The sequence below is a fragment of the Centroberyx gerrardi genome, chromosome 23, assembly GCF_048128805.1.
Source record: "Centroberyx gerrardi isolate f3 chromosome 23, fCenGer3.hap1.cur.20231027, whole genome shotgun sequence".
In the NCBI taxonomy this organism is placed as follows: domain Eukaryota; kingdom Metazoa; phylum Chordata; class Actinopteri; order Beryciformes; family Berycidae; genus Centroberyx; species Centroberyx gerrardi.
The window spans coordinates 2,071,588-2,088,734 of record NC_136019.1 but is presented as its reverse complement, the minus strand read 5'-3'; the positions used below and the strand labels follow the sequence as shown (position 1 = coordinate 2,088,734).

Here is a 17,147-nt window from a genome sequence, read left to right as displayed (position 1 = left end):
ATCTAGTCCACATTAGAGCCACAGACCCCCATCTGATCAGATTTTGTCTCTCGAACCCAAATCTGAGAATATCTTTGTTTGATTTGATTTTGTCCAGATTTCCATGACTATCTGTATTGCAGGTAGAGAGATAACAGAGAAACTATGATCTGTGTTCACTTCTTGTAAATGAAGTAATGCTGAAGCTGCCGGGGACCCCCTGGAACCCCTTCAAGGACCCCTGGTGGTTCCCGGAACCCACGTTGAAAACCACCGGCCTACAGGGATCATTGGTGAGAAAAATATAGGCCTAATAAAGGAATAAAATATATAAGATGAAAATAAATTAGGTGAATAATGACTTTCAACTCACAATTATTATTCGAGTTGGATGTTTTGCATTTTTGGAAATAAATCCTTTACAGGCAGAAGTCTAAGCGTAAAAATAAAATGTTTTTTTTAAGAGAGACTCCATGTGTTGCTCTTGTTATCCTGGTGTGTGGCGCCATCTAGTGGAGTCAAAGTTACACTGTCCAGGTTTACTCTGGTTTTCCTAGTAAGTCTCTCTCTAAGTGGTCTATAAGTGTTTTTTTACCCAACATCCTTGTAGGCTTGACCTCTGACCCTGCCCTCTCAGTTTGGAATGAAACTCCTCAGTTCATCTAGAAACTGTCTGCAGTTCCCCAACCTAATCAATAATGATTTTTAATATATCAAAAGTAAATTACATTCATTTACATCAGTTAAATAAAAGGTACACAAATAATAATAAAAAAATGACATATGGAATACAAGACGAGCATATTCTTGGCAATTGAGTGCTATTTGTGTGTGTGTGTGTGTGTGTGTGTGTGTGTGTGTGTGTGTGTGTGTGTGTGTGTGTGTGGTTTTGTCATCTATTCCACCTCCATGATGACAGCATGGCTTCTGTCCTGTTCTTCATCAGGCTGAGTTGCTAGAACACAAATAGAATAGAATAAGACTAAACACAACAGAGAGGGCTCACCCCCAGACTTTTATTTTGAAGGTAGAACGACCTCACTTCCGGTGTTATTCTGATTTTCTCTGGCTGGTTTGAGTCAGAAAAGTATTTTATTGCACCGAGGCCCAGCTCGATCTGAGCAGGAGCGCCGGGAGCCGGACCGGCACCGATCCAGATACTCCAGATCAGGGTTCAGTGTTCCCTCTGGTTCTCACCTCTCTTCCTGTCTCTGTATATGAGTCCCAGTACGATGGTGGACAGCAGGTAAGGAGTTCCCACAACTAGATGACACATCAGCCTGGAGACAGACAGGAGGGCAGCTGGAGGCGGAGCTGCTGGAGGCGGAGCTGAGGAGAGAGACGCAGCTGGTGATGAATACTGGTTGTACAGATTTACACACAATGCTGCTGTCCTATCAAAAACCTCCAAAGAATTCACCCAACGATTTCTCTTGAAAGAGGATGCGACCACAGAACTTGAATGGATAGAACGGTCCTTCCACTGTTTGCTATAGTAATTTGGCTGGTACAGCCTAAAATGGCAATTATGGAATTTAAAGTGTTAGTTGCTATGGTGACAACACAAGTCTGGACATTCTAAGACTGTCACACTGCATGAGAAATTAGCAGATGAGTCTCAACTGAAACTCAACTGAAAGCTAACGTTAGCGATGAGGCTAACGTAGCTTTATCACAGACCTACTTCTCAACAAAATCAGCATGTTAGCAAACCAGCTGGTAAGCATCACCAAACAGGTTCCTTTAACTTAATATAGCCGCTTAAATGATATAAACTAACGTAGTTTAACGTACATTTAGTGGAGAAGAAAAGTTATCATTCGCTAACAGACATCGGCTGAAACAGATTAACTCAACTATAAATCCACTTCCACTGCACAGATGTCAAAACTTCTGAGCTACTAACACGACAGCAGCAGCTGGTAAAAGAGCTCCACCTAGTGGAGGCAGAGTGACTCAATTCAGCTGCAAAGCCAGTTTTCTGCTTTGGTTCTTCCTGCAAAACCTCTCAACTCACTGACTTGCTGCAAGTCGGTTTATGGGGAACCTAGCCCAACAGTTCACATAAAAATGGCCGCCGTTCCCACCATCCAGGAACGTTGATTTGAATGGGAATGTTCTGTGGATGTGACATTATGCTTTGTGTCAGGCAGCAAACTTGTAGCAGAGGAGATAGGCCTAAATAGAAGAAGCTACCATGGTTTCAATAAACTAGCCTACACTTTGTGAGCAACCTCACATCAATCTGTATTCACTGTTTAGTAGCTGGTTAAGCAGCTATCGATGGACTCTGATTCTATTCTATGTGGTTAGCAAGCTAACATTAACTGCACGTTGCAGCAGGAAAACCATGAATGTACCATCTGTATTATAGCTATAATTCATCCATGTTGGATATTTTTCCTCAGAGGTCAACACAACCAAACAAGTGTTTCTACTGGCCAGCTGCAGGTCAAAGTTCACAAAATTTGAACTCTGCATGAAGGCAAAATGCGAAATTGGCTACCGGAAGCGATTGTTTTTATTTGTCATTTGCGTGGTTTTCAATTTACATCAATGGGAAGCAAAGCAAATTTCCACGTAGGTTTGTGCTAATGTGACCGCACCTTAACTCCAAATTTGCCGATTGGGGTTTTAATTTCACAAACATTTCTTGGAGACAGAAGTAATCTCATTAGTTGAGTTAAACCTCAGTGGGCGGAGCCAAAGAACCACATCAGTCTGAAAATTTGGGCCAGTAGATGAATATATGAGTCTCACCTCTCACAGCCAGCCAGCTCTCTGGTGATTCTCCAACACCAGAGATGCTGCACTTGTAGAAGCCTTCATCAGACTTGGAAACACTGTGGATGGTCATCTCTCCTGTAGAGCCGGTCCTGATGAGGAAGCCATCTTTATAGAAACCAGCTGGGAGGTTGGAGGGAGTCTGGGTTGTACAGTTCAGAGTCACATTATCTCCCTCCATCACAGGAAGGACCGGACTCTCCAGGATCACAGACCCAGCTGGACGGCAAAAGCAGTTGAATCAGAGGAGTCGTGTTTGCATTTTGAGATGAGAACACTCAACTCAGCTCAATGAAATAAGGAGAAAACAGAAAGTTTGGTTTCATGTTTTCTGTGATGAATTCTCTCACTCTGTGGAAGTTTGTTTTTCATACTGGACAAGAATGAACGGCAGCAAACGGCTTCTTCTGAAGGAGGAAAATGATGATATGCAACTATGCTGACTGTGCAGAAACAGAGAGGAACACGGACAGCTGGGACTAACTTACAAAAAAAACACTGGTATTCACTGGTTAATACGCCGAAGGAAGCAAATTTTGACTTTTTGGGCTTTCCATACTTTTCCATCAGGGCGAGCCATGCTAAAGATTTGATAAAACCATCTAAAGTCACAATGAAACTGCATTTTGAAAGTGTCTTGCTTCCATAATTTGAGGGGGTTTACGGGCAGATTTACAGTTGGGATTTTGCCAGGAAGTAAAAGTAATGGGATTTCAAAGTAGAAATACAACAAAATAAAAATTGTGTACACTTTTGGTATTTATTGTTAAAGGTCCCATATTCTCCACTCTCCAGAGTTTTATTTTGTGTCTTGAGGTCCATTCAAAGCTGTGTGTGTGGTGTCATGAACCAAAAACACTCTCAATCCATTTCTCCACGTTCATTTTCCAGCATCTCTCTGAGCCTTACCAAGAACAGGCTGTTTCTGTCGCCGTGTCTTTAAGGCTCATTAATATTAACGACCCCTCTGTTCCGATTGGCTAACCGCTTCAAGAGTGAAACGTGAGACGCCGCAGCCCGGCGGCTACAGGTAGGGAAAACTCTCCGGTAATAAACAATGACGACCGCTCGACCGCTTTGAAAAAAACACTTTGTTAGTCTATTATTTCTTACAGAAATGATAATGAGCGAACGGAAGTCCAAACGGCTCGTTTAGAGGCTCGCTTTTCTAATATGGATTGTGTGGATTTAGTTGGCGACCGTGCGTTTTGATACTTTCACCATGTTTAGATAGACCATCCAACTCCTTTATCATCACAGAGGGAAGGGGAGTCCTGCTTTACACCATATGGGACCTTTAAATGAGTGTATATTATGACACCTAACAAGGTGAGAAAAAAAATAATTTTACATTTCATTATGACTTTAAATGTCACATGATAAACAGCCCATACCAGTAACAGTGATGTTGACAGCATGGCTGCGCTCTCCTGACTCAGTCTCACACCAGTACAGTCCGCTGTCTAGTGGGTATAGGTCGCATATGATGCAGAAAGATCCGTTAAATCTTCCCCAACCGTACGGACAAGAGTCCTGCCTTCTGAAGGACGTGTTCCTCTTCACGGTGTTTCCTCCTGCAGAGCTCTCACAGCCGAGAGAGACAAGATCGTATTTAAAGAACTGAGATCTGCTGGGGATGACTCGAATAGAAACTGGTGGAGAAAGACAGAAGAAACAGTCTGAGAGAGATTTAAACCAGAATAACCACCACAACCCATAGAAATCTAAGTGAATGTCTATCTCTACACATATAGAGCTCACCGCCTTCTTCTTCTTCTTTGGTTCCGGAGGAGGAAAGTGTATTCAGGCCTGAGAAACACACAGAGGAGAGAGAAAAAGATAAGTAAATATCGCTGTTTGGAATGTTAATTGATTTCTGTTGAGTTTCAGGAGCCACTGGAGATCGGAAGCACTGAGAAATAAGAAATGTAAGAGAGAGAGAGAGAGAGAAAGGTTTACTCACAGAATATGAGACATAGCATTGTGATCTTCATCTTGTCTCGCTGCTCTTTGGCTGACTCGCACACCGTCTGCTCACCACTTCCTCTACTTTCACATCCTGACAGTCAGGAGGTGAAACCAAACCACCCTAATATGCGATGCACAGGGTGACCGGCAACAAAGACAGACAATAAAGAAAGCCACATAAAAAACAAGATGCTCCTATGGGATGAAAGAGACGATGTTGAGGCAACTCCTGAGGCAACGTTGCCCATTCGAGTTGCTCACAATATTGCACTGTCCTGACTTTATCTTCCAGCCTCTCAGGGTGAAACTGTAGAGAAAAAAATTATAAAACTTTCCACAGAAGAAGAAAAAAAAAAAAAAAAAAGCCAATGAAACTAATTAAAAATGCCAAGGTACTCCTTTGTTGTAATAAAGGCAGGGAAAGGTGATGATATAGAAAAGCCAGAAATCTCACTGAGTCTCATTGAGAATCATTGAGTCATTGATATTAATCAATAAGCCGATCAACCCTGCAGATATATTATGTTCTTTTTCTGCTCTGTGGGGAGTAAAAATCAGATTTAATACTTCGACCAGCAGCACTTCAGCTTATTGGCAATTGAAAAAAACAACCACAATTTAGTCAATCAGTCCACTAGTAGGGGCCCTTGAGTGAATGTGTGTGTGTGTGTGTGTGTGTGTGTGTGTGTGTGTGTGTGTGTGTGTGTGTGTATGTGTGTGTGTGTGTGTGTGTGTGAGAGAGAGAGAGAGAGAGTGAGAGAGAGCTAGCAAGATAGAAGGAAAAGATGGAGAAACGAGTGAGAGATTGTATGAAAAAGAAAAAAGAGTGAGAAAGTGTGCATAACTCATGTTTGTGAGTGTGTGTGTGTGTGTGTGTGTGTGTGTGTGTGTGTGTGTGTGTGTGTGTATTTTGTGGTGGTGAGCATCAAAAAATGTCAGATGCCATAACACATTCCTAGATAAATGTGATCCTCCAGACCTGGGCTTTAACTTGATAACTTGTTTTTATTTTCTTCCTTGTTCATTTTAAGAGTCTGTTCGGGGGTTAGTCTGTTTTTTTCTTCTTCACTTTCTTTATTCCTGTCATGACTTCGTTTTGCCACTGGGAGGCGACAGACAGAAATAATCTGCTGTGAACCCCCAGTTCTACCTCCTGCTCTGTCCATGCTGCTGACACTTTAAACCCAAAGTCTGACACCATTTCCCAGAATTCCTGTACTTCCTGTACATTCCCATAGCATGTGCATAAACGTCCCAACCTCTTTTGTTTTATTTTTTTTTTATTTAGAATCTGTTTTGTTTGTAAAAGATGTTTCATCTTTTATCTTTATTTTATTGCTGTCATAACTTACACACTTAATCTGCTGTGAATAGAATAGAATAGGACAAAACAGAATAGAATAGAATAGAATACAATAGAATAGGACAAAACAGAATAGAGAAGAATAGGACAAAACGGAATAGAATACAATACAATACAATACAATAGGACAAAACAGAATAGAATACAATACAATAGAATAGAATAGGACAAAACAGAATAGAATAGAATAGTACAAAACAGAATAGAATGGAATAGAATAGAATAGGACAAAACAGAATAGAACAGAATAGAATAGAATAGAATACAATAGGACAAAACAGAATAGAATAGAATACAATAGGACAAAACAGAATAGAATAGAATACAATAGGACAAAACAGAATAGAATAGAATACAATAGGACAAAACAGAATAGAATAGAATACAATAGGACAAAACAGAATAGAATAGAATAGAAAATAATAGAATAGAATAGGACAAAACAGAATAGAATAGAATAGGACAAAACAGAATACAATACAATACAATACAATACAATAGGACAAAACAGAATAGAATAAAATAGAATAGAATAGAATACAATAGGACAAAACAGAATAGAATGGAATAGAATAGAATAGGACAAAACAGAATAGAATAGAATAGAATACAATACAATAGGACAAAACAGAATAGAATACAATAGGACAAAACATAATAGAATAGAACAGAATAGAATAGAATACAATAGGACAAAACAGAATAGAATAGAATAGGACAAAACAGAATAGAATAGAATAGAATAGAAAAGAATAGAATAGAATAGGACAAAACAGAATAGAATAGAATAGGACAAAACAGAATAGAATACAATACAATACAATACAATACAATAGGACAAAACAGAATAGAATAAAATAGAATACAATACAATACAATAGGACAAAACAGAATAGAATGGAATAGAATAGAATAGGACAAAACAGAATAGAATAGAATAGGACAAAACAGAATAGAATAGAATAGGACAAAACAGAATAGAATAGAATAGAATAGAATACAATAGGACAAAACGGAATAGAATAGAATAGAATAGAATAGAATAGAATAGAATAGGTCAAATACAGAATAAAATAGAATAGGACAAAACAGAATAGAATAGAACAGAATAGAGTAGGACAGAACAGAAGAGAAAAGAAAATAACCTATTACTGTACTATACTGTACTATAGTTTAACAATATGCAGATTTTCTAAAAAAAAAAAAAAACAACAACAACAACAAAACTCCCCAACAGTAGCCTATATGGAGTTAGACCGACAACATTAAACTACTTCTTAAAGGTTAAATCATCAATAATTTTAACACTCTGAAAAAGACCAACTTTTATGTACATTTTACTGCTATTTTTACATTTTAATACTAATACTATACTTTTACTTAAGTAAAACTTTGAATGCAGGACTTTTACTTTTAATGTTGTGTTTTTCCATTATGGTGTTGCTGCTTTCTCTTAAGGAAAGGATTCAAATACTTTTTCCACCTCTCCACCTCTCTGTGGGACGTATTTTGTTCTTTGGTGCCCAATTTTTTTTTATTGCAGATTGATTATTTTTATACATTGATTTTATACGATCGTAGGTTTTCCCCATATGTCACTTTCAATTAATTGTATAGTAGTCCCTCGTGCCAAATAGAGTCAAACATGTACATTTTGACATTTATTTTGGTTAATATGGATGCCAATTAAAGTTGTAAGAGTGTGGACAATTTGGCATAAACCCAATTTGACTTTCATGGGTTATGTTATGTTCATTTAAGAAATTCACTATTCTTGAGTTGATTAAAAAACTTTTCCTAGATTACTACTTCCTAGACCTACTAATTTTGGGGGTCTCATTTATCTCCATTTATAGGAGTAATGATTCCTCTATTCCAAGTTTCTGTTAGAATTATTATGTCTGATCTATTTACACTATTTACAAGTTCAAGGTCTTTGCTGTTCAAACCAAAGATTGAAGAGCTTAACTGGAATGAGCACATTCAATGATTTCAACTTATGATACAGAGAGTAAGACAGCTATACATAAACAATTCAAGGGTAACCTATTCACAGAGATTTGATATATACGCACAATCTTTTCAATATCGCTGTCAGTTCATATTGGTATCAGATATGTGTTGCATCCTAAAATAGATATGAACAGTCATCCAAACATATCAGATATGAGCAGCAATACAGAATTGAGGGTGAAGGCCTGTAGTGTGAACGCAGCTTCAAGAATAAAGCCATATCTTCAATTTCGACTCTGCTTTTAGCTTTGATGTGATCTCGCTTATATCTTTCTGCTTTTCTGCATTTCTATGTTGCTTGTCTGCAATTCTGTTTTGTTGTTAATGCAGATTTCTTGTTTTTGTTCATCTGAACAGGCGTGCTTAGCCAAAGAAAGGTTAAAAAATGTGAAAACCTGCTCGACAGTACGATTGTGAACAAAACAGTGCATTTTATTTGCATTGACCATTGCAAAGACAGTCAGTGAATTTTACTGTAAGTTTCAAAAGCTCTTTATTGAACACAATTATATTTACAGTCACCAGGATGAGGGGAGGGAAGATTACGTGAAATGAATAAAATGAAATGAATACTGTCTTTTTTTCTTAATAATATACTCTGTCCTTTTCTCCTTTGTCCTGCATAATGGAGTGCCCTTTGTCCTACATACCATAGTGATGTAATCAGTGCATGTGCGTGTGCATGTCCACTATATTTGGTCATGAGTGGTTTTGAGCGTTCTTATCGGTGGACAATAGTATATGCTACCCATACGTGTTTCCGTGTGTGTCCCATGTTAGGTGAGGTTTTTGGCTTTAAGTCAAGAAACCCGAACTGTGGGTTGTCTTTGAGCAAAGTGGGTTTGGCTCTGTGCCGAGATTTACGGTTTTGTTTACTCTAATCTATATAAGTGAATCCTCTCCGCTCCTTTCTTTGTCACTTCTTTGCTGCTTGTCTGGAACACTGAACTGAACCGTGCATGTCTGAATAAAAGAATCCACGGAAGACTCTTGAACCTTTGCTTATTCATTTTGACCCACAAGGGTGAAGTTTATTTTTCCCCTAGAGGAAGTGGTGAGCAGACAGACAGAGAGCAGCGAGGCAAGATGGAGATCAGCATGTTATGTCTGATATTCTGTGAGTAAACCTCTCTCTCTCTATCTCTCTCTCTCCCTCTCTCTCTCTCCCTCTCACATTTCAGTAAGAGGCTTTTGGAGCTCAACAGAAATCGATTAACATCCCAAACAGCAATATTTATTTATTTGTCTTTTTTTCTCTCCTCTCTCCTGTTTGTCAGACCTGAATACACTTACATCCTCTGGAACCAAAGCAGAAGGTGAGTACTATATAATAATGATAACAATAATGATAATAATAACTTTATAAAGTGCTTTACAGAGGAAATGATAGAACAGGTACAATGATTAAGAAGGGACGTAAAAGAGTAAAATAAATAAAAACAGACATGTAAGGCATAGAAGCCAAATGATAAACAGAGAAGAATAAAAGAAAGCTGTAACAAAGATATTAGTTAAGAGAAGGGTTAATGTGTTTAATGTGTGATGCACAGGGTGATCGGCAACAGGGGGATGGGGATTTCAACTTATGATGGAGAGACCTATAACCTATTCACAGAGATTATATTTCAGTTGAGGGACAACATTGTGTTTGTGGTGTGTGTGAAAATTTTCTCTCTCTCTCTCTCTCTCTCTCTCTCAAATTCGCTTTATTGGCTTGGAAAGTATTCTCACATTGCTTAAACTACACCAGCCTTTAAACCCGTGGGTCGCTGGATCAATAGATGATGATGATGATGATGATGATGATGATGATGATGATGATGATATGATAATGATAATACTTTATTGTCAGATCAAGTCTGAAGTTTTTCTTGCATCACAGCAGCTCCATTTGCAACATCACAGAAAAGACAAAAATTAAGACAGGACACAAAGATATATAACGTTACGTTCAACATAACATTACAATCACAGAAGACAATATTCAAGGCCCTTCAATGTACATTTGATCTGGGATTAAGTAGGGATGGGTCATGATTTTTTAATTTTCGAATAGTCATTAAATTATAAAAAATAATAGTTTATGCGACTTACGTCTTGTCTTAAAAAGTATATTTTCCCTTGTTTTTACCGGCGCCTCTATCGGGGCTAATCGGACTAACGTTAGGTAGCTGGCTTAGCTAGCTAGCTCTATGCTAACGTCCACCTAGCTTGCTAGTTAGCCTGGCTAGCTAACGTGAATATTCAGAAATAGTTACAAAATGAACGTTGTGCTGACGTCCGGGACGTTACCTGGTCATCAGCTGGACGTCCTTCCTGGGCATCCCAGCAACGTCGAAATATTTCGTTACGCGCCCACGCATGTGGAATCGGTACCCAGGAAGACTATAGGACGTCAGACTCACTTGCTGTTTTGAAATCGAAACTTAAGAAGCTTAGGTCAGCCATTATTATGGATTCACCCCACCCGCCGCCGCGTCCGCCGCAGATCCTTCGTGTGAACGCAATAACTTTAACAGTTTTTATAAGAATCTTTTCAAATTTGGTATGGACATTGATGACCCCTAGAGGAAGAACTCTATTGATTTTGATGTGTTTATGATTATAATCGGCCTGATGGTGGCGCTATAATTAAAGGTCAAAAATTGCACAAAAGTCGCTACACATGCCCTAATCCATCATGCCCTAATCCTCTTCCGCAGAGAGGAACCTCCGTATCAGAGAGAATTTTATTTAAAGGCCAAAGTTGGCCTGATATATCAGTCTAACCCTAGATACTACAACTAACTGTAATTTCAACATACAGTGAAGTAGATTCCAGCCTGTCTCCTTTGATCCCAGTTTCTACAGGTCAGCCTCAGGTGATTGGTTCACCCCAGCCAATAGTGGCCGTCGTTGGCGACGACGTAATCCTACCGTGTCACGTGGAACCTCGGCTCGACGTGGAGGATCTGACGGTGGAGTGGACGAGGCCCGACCTGCAGGCCGAATACGTGCACCTGTACCGACACGGCCATGAGATGCTGGACATGAAGAACCCGTCCTACTCTGGACGGACCGTCCTGTTCAGAGACGGCCTGAAACACGGCGACATATCGCTCAAGCTAACAAGCGTGACGCTCGCCGACGAAGGGAAATACAGGTGTTTCATCCCGAAATTAAAGAGCCGAAAGAAGGAGTCTGTTGTTCAGCTGGTGGTCGGTGAGTCCTCAGGAGGTTTCATTTGTTTTGATGTTGTTACGGTCCAGATGTTTTTCCGTTTATCAAGGATTACAGTGTCAACCATAGACTATAAAAAAAAGATGGACGTAGTCAGTGTGATGTCACCCATAGGTTTCTGAAGGGCCATTTTGAAGCCAAAAACTGGGGTTTAGTCAAAATCTGAAGTTTGGTCATCATTAGTGAAAGTGGGCGTGGCCTATGACATTTTGGCTTATAACTCAAACAGAATTTCACCTATCGCTATGAAACTAATCATGTTCCAACCTTTATGTGGAACATGTGCACCAATTTCCATACAGATCCGACCGGATTTTGCCCAACAGCAGCATTTTGAGTGTACAGCTAGACACAGTAAAGCCAATACGAAGTTGGATATTGACACCTTTTAACTTACTATTACATTGTTCAGTATCACAACTTGATAGCTTGGGGCCTGATGGCTCAACAGCCTAATATGACAAAACTGACAGTAATCTTAATGCAAACTTCCACGTTTCAGCTCTGGCTGCTGCTGGCATGAACCAGCCATTGCCGCTAGCAGCTATATTTAGTTAAATTTATTATTGAGTGTTAAAAAAAAATAGTTAAGGTACATACCCTTTATTATTGGGGAGACAATCCCTAGAGGATTATATCCATACATTATGGAGTGTTTAGGAGTAATAATTAACTGGTTAACTATAAATTTGTGATATAAAAATAGTTACGGCATGCAAGCTTTATTATTATTAAGATTAGCCCAGAAGTAAAAATTGTATTATTTGGCGAAATAAAAATAGTTGGGACATACAACCAATATAATTGTGAAATTTCGGGGATATACCCTTGCACTTGTGTTGAGAGCCATTCGACCACATGGTGGCCCATGTTTTTATAAATTTCATATATTTTGTTATGTTTGAAAATTTAATACGTTTCCTCTTTATCTATGATTAATTAAAGTAGGTGTTGATGACAGGGTCGATGAGTTTAGCTAAACAACCCTAGCCATAAAGAAGAAAACAATTGGAATGCTGAGAGAGATTATCTTTCATTCCACCATCTCCTAGGAGATCCAAGTGATGTAACTTCCTGTGAATCATCTCATTTGATGAGTGTTAGGATATTTTAAAGAGACAGAACGGGAGATTAAATGAAAAAAACAATCATACATTTTTCAATCAGAAGTTGCATAAATGGACCTGGGGACATGTGAAAGTCAGTGTTCAAAGTAAATCTCTTAAGGCATCTGTAGAATAATATTTTTGTTGTTTTTGACCCCAAATTATGAAAGATTATACCTTAATCATTTAAAACATGTTATTGATTAAAAAAATATGTAATGTTTTTACTGCAATTCTGTTGTCTTTCTGTAAGGGACGCACATTTTCTTCCATTTGTGGAATGACTCATCTAGCGTCGCCTTCCAGACTTCTGCTCCTTGGGGGCTCAAACTTACACTGAGTGTCCTGGGGCGTAGTGCCATGTTCACGCCCCCATAAAGTTTTGACTCTACGCTGACGCAGGCACAGGTCGCGTCAGCGTGGAGCATTGGCTGTGGCTCCCAGCTCCAAAAAGCTGCGATTTGTGAAAACGGAAGACTTTATCAAAACTTTTATGGTGACTTTATGGAATTATAGTCATGGTGACTATACTTCAAATACATTTTTCCTAATCATGCCCTAATCCTCTTCCGCAGGGAGGAACCTCCGTATCAGAGAGAATTTTATTTAAAGGCTTTAAATAACTTTAACAGTTTTTATAAGAATCTTTTCAAATTTGGTATGGACATTGATGACCCCTAGAGGAAGAACTCTATTGATTTTGATGTGTTTATGATTATAATCGGCCTGAGGGTGGCGCTATAATTAAAGGTCAAAAATTGCACAAAAGTCGCTACACATGCCCTAATCCATCATGCCCTAATCCTCTTCCGCAGAGAGGAACCTCCGTATCAGAGAGAATTTTATTTAAAGGCCAAAGTTGGCCTGATATATCAATCTAACCCTAGATGCTACAACTAACTGTAATTTCAACATACAGTGAAGTAGAGTCCAGCCTGTCTCCTTTGATCCCAGTTTCCACAGGTCAGCCTCAGGTGATTGGTTCACTCCAGCCAATAGTGGCCGTCGTTGGCGACGACATCATCCTACCGTGTCACGTGGAACCTCGGCTCGACGTGGAGGATCTGACGGTGGAGTGGACGAGGCCCGACCTGCGGGCCGAATACGTGCACCTGTACCGACACGGCCATGAGATGCTGGACATGAAGAACCCGTCCTACTCTGGACGGACCGTCCTGTTCAGAGACGGCCTGAAACACGGCGACATATCGCTCAAGCTAACAAGCGTGACGCTCGCCGACAAAGGGAAATACAGGTGTTTCATCCCGAAATTAAAGAGCCGAAAGAAGGAGTCTGTTGTTCAGCTGGTGGTCGGTGAGTCCTCAGGAGGTTTCATTTGTTTTGATGTTGTTACGGTCCAGGTGTTTTTCCGTTTATCAAGGATTACAGTGTCAACCATAGACTATAAAAAAAAATGGACGTAGTCAGTGTGATGTCACCCATAGGTTTGTGAAGGGCCGTTTTGAAGGCAAAAGTTGGGATGTACAAGCGCCGCCATGAGCAGGTAGCGCGAGACTGAGCGCGCGCCGCCTGCTATAGAGCTCAACAGTGACCGCCCACTTTTGAACGGCTCCGGTTCCAGGAAGTGAATTTCCCATTCATTCCTCCATTGACGTTTCAGAAAATCCTTATATAAAGAGTTTTAAGCCTGGAACCAAGCCAACCAACTACGAGATGAATCGTGACCATAAAACATTTGATTCAGAGCAAAAAAAAATGGAAAACAGAAAAAGAGGCAAAGTTTCTTTTTTGCTTTTTTTTCCCCATTTTCCAATTTTTTTTTTTTTGCTCCAAATGTTTTATGGTCACGATTCATCTCAAAAAATAACCATTACGTTTAACATTAATTAACACAACAATTCCATTGTGTATAGGTCAGAGTGTGTGTGTGTGTGTGTGTGTGTGTGTGTGTGTGTGTGTTTGTGCACGTGCAATTTCTATTTTGTTCTGTCCTCCTCTGTTGTGTTCAGTCTTACTCTATTCTATTAGTTTCTATTGTTATTTTATTCCGTTTTTATTATTTATTTTTATTCTGTTCTATTCGTGTTCCGGCAGCTCAGCCTGATGAAGAGGAGGACAGACGCCATGCTGACATCGTGGAGAAATAGATGACAAAACCACACACACACACACACACACACACACACACACACACACATGCACACACACACACGCACACACACACACATCATCATCATCATCATCATCATCATCATCATCACTAAATTGCCTGTCTCGTACATTTACTTTACATTTTACACTGTGGAAATGTATCTGACGCTCTTATCCAGTTTCATAATTAAAGAAATGTCATTTTACTGTTATTCCATATTTTCATGTTGGATATTTCTATATTTCATTTTTTAATTATTTGTACCTTTTATCTAACTGATTGTGTCATATCTGTAAATGAATGTAATTTACTTTAGATATATTAAAAAATATCTAAAAGTCCCTGTGTTCCCTGCTCTTATTGAACAATATGCACATTTTCTATTAAAAAACAACAACAAAAAACATTTTCAATAGTTTCATCAAGGAAAGAAAACAATATGACAATCTACTGTCATTTGTTAAGAGTCTATTTGGTTTTCTTCTTCTGTCTTTCTTTATTCATGTCATGACTTCAATTCGCCACTTGAGGGCGACAGAAACAAATAACCTGCTGTGAACCAGTTCCTGTTCATGCTCTGTCCATGGTGCTGAACCAGTTAAACCCAATGTCTCTCTCTCTCTCTCTCTCTCTTTCTCTCTCTTTCTCTCTCTCTTTCTCTCTATCTCCCCCTCTGTGCTTTTAGTACAATTTTGAACGCAGAGCTTTTACTTATTATTATTATAGTATTTTTCTAGAATACATAAGGAAAGGATTTGAGTACTTTTTCAACCACTGACCATTAATGTTTCATTTTATATCTTTATTGTATTCTTGTCATAACTTCATTTCGTCACTAGGGGGCGACAGAGACACGTGATCTGCTGTTACATCCGCTGTGCTCTGTCCATGGTGCTGAACCACTGAACCCCAATCTCTCTCTCTCTCTCTCTCTCTCTCTCTTTCTCACTCGTTCTCTCTCTCTCTCTCTCTCTCTCTCTCTGTCTCTCTCTCTCTCACACTCGTTCTCTATCTCTCTCTCTCTCTCTCTCTCCCTCTCTCACTCGTTCTCTATCTCTCTCTCTCTCTCTCTCTCTCTCTCTCTCTCTCTCTCTCTCTCTCTCTCTCTCTCTCGCTCTCTCTCCCCCACGCGGAGCTGTGCGGACAGCAACACAGCCCCGAGTCTCGTGCTCCGGGGCTGTGGGCGGCGCGGCTACGTCACAGAAAACGTGGCAGCGTGTCAGGCGCTCCCTCCCTCTCTGTCACCAAAGATCGTCTATGCTTGAGATGCGCCACCAGTCTAGTGGCCCGCCGTTTTTTGCGGTCTGCAAGAAAGTGGGCGTTACCGTCCACGCATGCGCCCTGCTCCTCCTGTTTAGAGTCGAGCAGAGGTAAGCGTAGCCGTTGCCGTAGCAACACATCTGAAGCAGGCCTGAATCCAAGCTGTTTTTCCTCAAAAGGGGAACTATACTCATCCCAAAAATGAAAACTGTAGTGCTGGACTGTGACAATTTGGTTTGGCTTTATTTTAAAATTTGGTCCAAATAAAGCTTGGATGTTTTTAACAGAAGGCGTGAAGTTTGAGTTTCCCTGAGAGTGAGGAAAAAGCAAAGAGGTCTCACTCAGCCTTTATTTCGAAGCACTGAAACGTCATAAGGAAGCACAGTGGACCAGAATCTGTATTGGCGTTAATGGAAATTACATATCTATATCTGTAAAAAAAAAAAAAAAAAAAAAAAGGTTGAAAGTGTTGTTAACCTCCAGAGCTATAAATTTGTGTTTTGTTTTTTTTTGTAGTTTTTGAGTAAAACGACTTCATTTTCGGCCTCCATCTTTGTCCCTCAGCCTCACTGTGGTGTTTCTGCACTGCTCTTCCCACAGATCACCTGTCAATCAAACAGTGTGGGCGGAGCTTGGATTTTCTGTTGATGCAGTTTGAGTTTCTCTTTTCTTTGTCTGTTCAGCCATGGCGGCTATCGCTGCTCATGCTGACTACCCAGTTCTTCTTCTTCTGTTTATTCCAAACAAACCGGAAACATAAAACGCATCACTTCCTGTGCAGCAGAGGATTTTTCCCAGGAAAGAGCTACCAGACACCGGCTGTTTAGAGCAGACAGTGGAGAAGCTTTATGAACTGAATATAGGTTGGATCACTCCTACAGAGTTATTTAGATGAAAATGCTGCTCATTATTAGCCTACAACTCCCACAATCCTCCTCTTGTTTCCAGAAACTACAACTGTACACCTCTTCACTACAAAAGCACAGTGGGACTGAACAGAATCTGGACTTGTTTACCATGGAGTGATTCATCCTCTCAATAGACGATCTTCGTTCCCTCTCTCCCTCTCTCTCTCTCTCTCTCTCTCTCTCTCTCTCTCTCTCTCTCTCTCTCGCTCTCAGACTGAAAATAGATAGATCTGGTCTGGTCGGTCTCATCTTTGCATATTTCCCATCGGTTTAAAAAAAAAAAAAAAAAAAAAGAAAACACCCAAATTCATCAAAGAACAAAACGGACAATATCAACGTTTTTCAAAGCCGTTCTCCTTGGAGGATTTACCGCCGTTTTTTCACGAGCTTGGACGCATTTATTTGTAATATTTTGTTTTTTTTGTTTTTTCCAA

The 17,147-nt window shown here is 39.7% G+C and overlaps 2 protein-coding genes across 4 annotated transcripts; one reads left to right on the top strand and one right to left on the bottom strand.

Moving 5' to 3' along the window:
* Window positions 1-755: 755 nt before the first annotated feature.
* LOC139922548 (Fc receptor-like protein 5) lies at window positions 756-4,763 on the bottom strand. 3 transcript variants are annotated; one of them, XM_078291588.1, is made up of 5 exons: window positions 4,727-4,763; window positions 4,158-4,415; window positions 2,740-2,982; window positions 1,177-1,326; window positions 756-934 (listed from the first exon to the last, which is right to left on the bottom strand). In XM_078291588.1, exons 1-5 carry the CDS (start codon window positions 4,755-4,757, stop codon window positions 876-878), a joined length of 741 nt encoding a protein of 246 aa, XP_078147714.1. In that variant the 5' UTR covers window positions 4,758-4,763; the 3' UTR covers window positions 756-875. The 3 variants fall into 3 exon arrangements, with proteins under 3 accessions (XP_078147714.1, XP_078147715.1, XP_078147716.1); XM_078291589.1 differs by having other exon boundaries at window positions 1,177-1,308; XM_078291590.1 differs by lacking the exon at window positions 756-934 and having other exon boundaries at window positions 1,110-1,326.
* Window positions 4,764-10,368: 5,605 nt separating this feature from the next.
* LOC139922547 (butyrophilin-like protein 2) lies at window positions 10,369-14,540 on the top strand. The gene is made up of 4 exons (XM_078281791.1): window positions 10,369-10,501; window positions 10,958-11,308; window positions 13,396-13,746; window positions 14,488-14,540. Exons 1-4 carry the CDS (start codon window positions 10,369-10,371, stop codon window positions 14,538-14,540), a joined length of 888 nt encoding a protein of 295 aa, XP_078137917.1.
* The last annotated feature ends 2,607 nt before the right edge of the window (window positions 14,541-17,147 follow it).

Excerpts from the sequence above, each read along its gene's own strand:
- LOC139922547 (XM_078281791.1), top strand. The coding sequence starts at position 10,369 with ATGAACGTTGTGCTGACGTCCGGGACGTTACCTGGTCATCAGCTGGAC. Across the intron at positions 11,309-13,395 it reads TGTTGTTCAGCTGGTGGTCG|GTCAGCCTCAGGTGATTGGT; the intron begins GTGAGTCCTCAG and ends CAGTTTCCACAG. Across the intron at positions 13,747-14,487 it reads TGTTGTTCAGCTGGTGGTCG|CTCAGCCTGATGAAGAGGAG; the intron begins GTGAGTCCTCAG and ends GTGTTCCGGCAG.
- LOC139922548 (XM_078291588.1), bottom strand. The coding sequence starts at position 4,757 with ATGAAGATCACAATGCTATGTCTCATATTCT. Across the intron at positions 4,416-4,726 it reads AATGCTATGTCTCATATTCT|TTTCTATTCGAGTCATCCCC; the intron begins GTGAGTAAACCT and ends TTTCTCCACCAG. Across the intron at positions 1,327-2,739 it reads GAGCTGGCTGGCTGTGAGAG|CTGCGTCTCTCTCCTCAGCT; the intron begins GTGAGACTCATA and ends ATTCATCACCAG.